Here is a 4,872-nt window from a genome sequence, read left to right on the forward strand (position 1 = left end):
GGTGTTAGTGAGCAGGTCACCTGCCCGTTGGCACCAGAGTCACGGTCAGTTACACTGATTAGGGCAATGACCGTGCCGGGGGGAGCATCCTCTGGAACAGACAACGATAGTGACGTCACTAGCAACTCCGGAGCATTATCATTAATGTCCAAGATTTCTACCAAGATTGTGCAGTGACCAAACATCGGGGGATTTCCTTTGTCAACTGCTTCTATTTGAAGTTTCCATAATTTAGTTTCTTCAAAATCTATTTTTCCGTTTACTTTTATTTCTCCACTGGCTGAATCTATGCAGAAGAAGGCTTCTGTATTAGAGGAGACATCAGTTGCAAAAGAATAAAGAATGTGGCTGTTTGAACCTTCATCCAAATCCGAGGCGTTAAGTCTAATAACCAATGTACCGTTTTTCGAATTCTCCAGTAATTTTACACGATGGACTGCTTTGTCAAACACTGGGGCGTTGTCATTTACATCCAGCACTGTGATGTGTAACTCTGTGCTACCTGTCAGCTCAGGTTTGCCCCCATCAATTGCTTGGAGCACCAAGAGAATCTCTGAAGCGACTTCCCTGTCTAAGAGTTTTTTTAGTACTAGTTGGAGCGGTTTTACCTGATCATCGTTGGTGGGTACTTCCAGAGAGAAATACTCACTGGGGCTCAGTTTGTAAGTCAGCAGAGCGTTGGCCCCGATATCTGCATCAGAGGCGCCCTCTAGTGAAAAATGAGAGTCAAGAGCCCTTGTTTCGGAAATAAACAAATTTTTTTGTGTTGCTGGGAATACAGGCGGATTATCGTTAATGTCCTTCACCTCCACCTCCACATGGAAAACCTGCAGCGGCCTGTCCACGATCACCTCCAGGTGGATGCTGCACTCCGCGCTCCGTCCACACAGCTCCTCCCGGTCGATCCGAGAATTCACAAACAAAATGCCATTCTGCAGATTTACCTCCAGAGGATCCCCGTTACCCTTGGACGCCACTCGGAAGAAGCGCGGCACCAGCTCTGCCAGCTCCAGCCCCAAGTCCTGGGCGATGCGGCCCACGAAGGTGCCGTGTTTGGCCTCCTCCGGGACCGAGTAGTGGACTTGGCCGCTCTCGGCCTCCCACGCTGTAAGGAGCAGAACCGAGAGCAGCAAGTGCTTAGTTCCCTGGCCACCTGGTCCTGAAGCTAACATCCTGCTTCGCTTCTGGTTAGTAAATCAACATTTCATGAGCGGAAAGGTGTAGTCCTTTTAGACCTTTCGAGTCTTTGTTCCTGAGATCCCAATTGATTTTAACAACATGGGTGTGTACAGAAACCGTGGAGATTCTTTCTGGCCCGTGAATTATCGTAATTTTCTTCTGTTTAAAGAATCCTCTCCTTGGAGAACAACGACATCCTGTGGCTCAAAATGGAAGTACGTTTGTGTTTATACTATTTCTTTCATTTCTATTGCTTCTCTCATAATTCCTTCATATACTGGTCCATGTTTTACTTTGTAGGCTTTTAATTTTTTCTTTATACATTCCTTATCTGTGACCACTAGCTCTTTAAAGGTGGTTTTTGTCTTACAAATTAGAATCCTAAGAAAAGTTTTACCTTGGATATAGACATCTAAGAGAACGTACTACTGGACTAACTATATTATCATGTATATAAACACGAAAAGTCCATATTTGTAGGTTACTAGTGATGCTGTGTTTTTTAGACTTTTAGAAATTGACCATTTTGGAATGGCCTCTTATTAAGTTTACTCTATTGCTAACACTACAATTTCTATTGCTTAATAATTATACTATGTTAAATTATTCTAAACATTTAGTTCAACTGTGAAGAGAATAACTCAAGATTCAAGTTCTCTAAGTTACCACCTCAACGTAATGGTGTTTCAAATCAATGCTAATATGCAAGCTACATACCAGTTTATCCAAAGATTTATTTTATTTGATAGTAATGATTTTTACCATGTACTGACTCCTAGAAATACAAAGTATATTTTTCTTTGGCTCCTTTTAGAGCTTTTTCAATTACTGTATCTGCTCAGGGTGAATGTTGTAGTTTCCATTCTGAAGGACAACTTAAATATGCATTATATCCATTGCTATTTGCAAAATAATAACCCCTCCCAACAGAAACCCACTGAATCAGGAATTCAAGTTATATTTTCTGTTTGTTTATACCCATTTTATTCCAGAATTGGTTTACAGAGACTAGAGTATAAAAGCATTCTAAACCGAATTAATTTACTCAATTTTATTTTCCTGTTCTTATCTCAGATGCAAAAACCAAGTGGAAATTTGCATCGCAACTGTTATCAATTGCAATAAAGCTTATCAGTCTTATATTAAAAGAGAAAAATATTTTAATCATTCTCAAGACTGTTAAGAAGCCAACTATTCAATATCTGAAATCCTTCTGATAAGATGGCAGCCACTGGGAAAATCCCAAATTTCTCTTTTGAAAAAAAATTATAAATGGCTACCCAAGGCAATCTTAGGTTATATGTGAAAGTGAGCGGCAGTCTTCATTTGGAACACTTTTAAAGATAGGATTCAATGATTATAAATCTATGCAAAAGATTTATAGTTCTAACTACTTGTAATTCTTTTTTAAATTGTGGAAGCCATAAACTCAAGACATTCACATAAAGAGGAGCAAAAAAAATTTTAGCACATGGGGGTTGCTAAATTCAGAAAAAGACATGACTAAGACATGACTCCTTGTGTTTGCTGATTTAAATAATCTGGTCCCTTTGAGAATATGCCTTACTGAAGGTCCATTCCATTTCTGGTTTAAGGAATGGCTTCATCAGTTAAGTACACATTAAAGATAGTTTTTAAGCCCTCAAATTCCAAGGCTATCATATAGCTAAATAACTATAGTATACCAATAAAGCTATGGCTTGGTTACTCATCTTAAAATAGGCTATAACAAATACTATGCCATCAAGAGCTATAGAGTACTCATGATTAGCCTCATTTTAATGCCATTTAATAAAGATTATATTAAACATGATTATAAAATTAAAATGTTGGGGCACCTGGGTGGCTCAGTCATTAAGCGTCTGCCTTCGGCTCAGGTCATGATCTCAGGGTCCTGGGATCGAGCCCCGCATCGGGCTCCCGGCTCTGTGGGCAAGCCTGCTTCTCCCTCTCCCACTCCCTCTGCTTGTGTTCCCTCTCCCGCTGTGTCTCTCTCTGTCAAATAAATAAATAAATAAATAAATAAATAAATCTTTAAAAAAATAAAATTAAATTAAAATGTTACTGTTTTTACATTTATTTATTTATTTCAGAGAGAGAGACTGAGCACATGGGAGGAGGGGCAGAGGGAGAGAAACTCAAGCTGACTCTCTGCTGACTAGAGCCTGATGTGGGGCTCAATCTCATGAAACCATGAGATCACAACCCCAGCCAAAACCAAGAGCCAGGCATTCAACCAGCTGTGCTACCCAGGCACTCCTAAGATGTCACAGTTTTAAAAGAAATTGACTAATTTCTTTTTTGGCAAGAATGTTAAAAGAAATCCTTAATTTGGAAAATTTTCTGGTTTCATTCTGAAATTTCCATAATTCTGAATTAAATGAAAGAAACTTTCCATAAAGTTTTTAAAAATATTTATCTTGGGGCGCCTGGGTGGCTCAGTCGTTAACCGTCTGCCTTCGGCTCAGGTCATGATCCCAGGGTCCTGGGATCGGGCCCGCATCGGGCTCCCCGCTCCGCGGGAAGCCTGCTTCTCCCTCTCCCACTCCCCCTGCTCGTGTTCCCTCTCTCACTGTGTCTCTCTCTGTCAAATAAATAAATAAAATCTTAAAAAAAAAAAGACAAGTCTGAATACATTTAAAAAAAATATTTATCTTAAAACAGAGACAGGGGTGCCTGGGTGGCTCAGTCAGTTAGGCATCTGCCTTCGGCTCAGGTCATGATCCCAGGATGCTGGGATGGAGTCCCTGGGATGAGCAGGGAGCCTGCTTCTCCCACAACCTCTGCCACTCCCCCTGCTTGTGTGCTCGTTCTCTCTCTTTCTCAAATAAATAAATAAATAAAATCTTAAAAAAAAAAACAGAGACAGAGGAAGACAATGTCAGACTAAAAACAGTAAAATCTGTCTTTGCTAGCTCTCAACTACTCCTGAAATCTCACCCCATTTCCTCTCCTATCTGCATTTCCTTCTCCAAAGACTTTAAAAATTATTATGTTGCTGGATAAAATGGTAACTGGTTGTGTTACATTTTTGGTGAATGTTTATGTTTTAAACATGCCCCCCCCAAAGCAAAGTAAAATAAATAGGACTAAATTGGTAAACACACAATTCTGTGTTTCACTAATTGCTCAGATGAAGAGATACCTTTGGATAAGATTTTTTTGCAAGGGGGACACAGTGACATAAAGGGCCAAAAGAGAAGACAGATATAAGGGAAAGGAATTCTATACACAAGCTGAAATACTCTGCATTAACTTATCATCTGTAATCTCTGAGAATTGGAGACTGGCCATGGGAAGTATTAACATAAGAAGGCAATGCCATGCTTAAATTCCTGCCATAACTGTCTTTTTTGGTGTTCCTAAACTTGACTAGATATTTCAGGTTTTATTGGAAGCTATTTGTGAAGTACATACAGAGTAAAAATTCAGCTTGTATACAGAAAGCAAAAAGTATTGCTAAGAACCAGAGTCAAGAAACTAGTTGCACTATTATTTTTTGGTAACACTGGACTTAACAAAATAAACAAAAATGAAATCATAGGTATCAGGTAACAACCAGTCTCAGAAAGGAATATTGAATAGGATAGTGTTGGCACCCTATGATTTAATTGTCTTGCATTTCACAGTCTACCCTATCCAACACAACCCTTGTTTAAGATGACTAGAGAGGGGCACCTGAGTGCTCAGTCC

At 39.6% G+C, this 4,872-nt stretch overlaps 1 protein-coding gene across 1 annotated transcript; it reads right to left on the minus strand.

Moving 5' to 3' along the window:
• Positions 1-8: 8 nt before the first annotated feature.
• LOC141372228 (protocadherin alpha-10-like) lies at positions 9-1,543 on the minus strand (the record flags this gene model as incomplete). The annotated part of the gene is made up of 1 exon (XM_073890739.1): positions 9-1,543. A coding segment is annotated over exon 1 (1,164 nt), but the record flags the coding sequence as incomplete, so codon positions are not given.
• Between the last annotated feature and the right edge of the window lie 3,329 nt (positions 1,544-4,872).

Source organism: Callorhinus ursinus, unplaced genomic scaffold (genome assembly GCF_003265705.2).
Source record: "Callorhinus ursinus isolate GAN/ISIS: 27379988/994484 unplaced genomic scaffold, GSC_fseal_2.0 scaffold3263, whole genome shotgun sequence".
Lineage (NCBI taxonomy): Eukaryota > Metazoa > Chordata > Mammalia > Carnivora > Otariidae > Callorhinus > Callorhinus ursinus.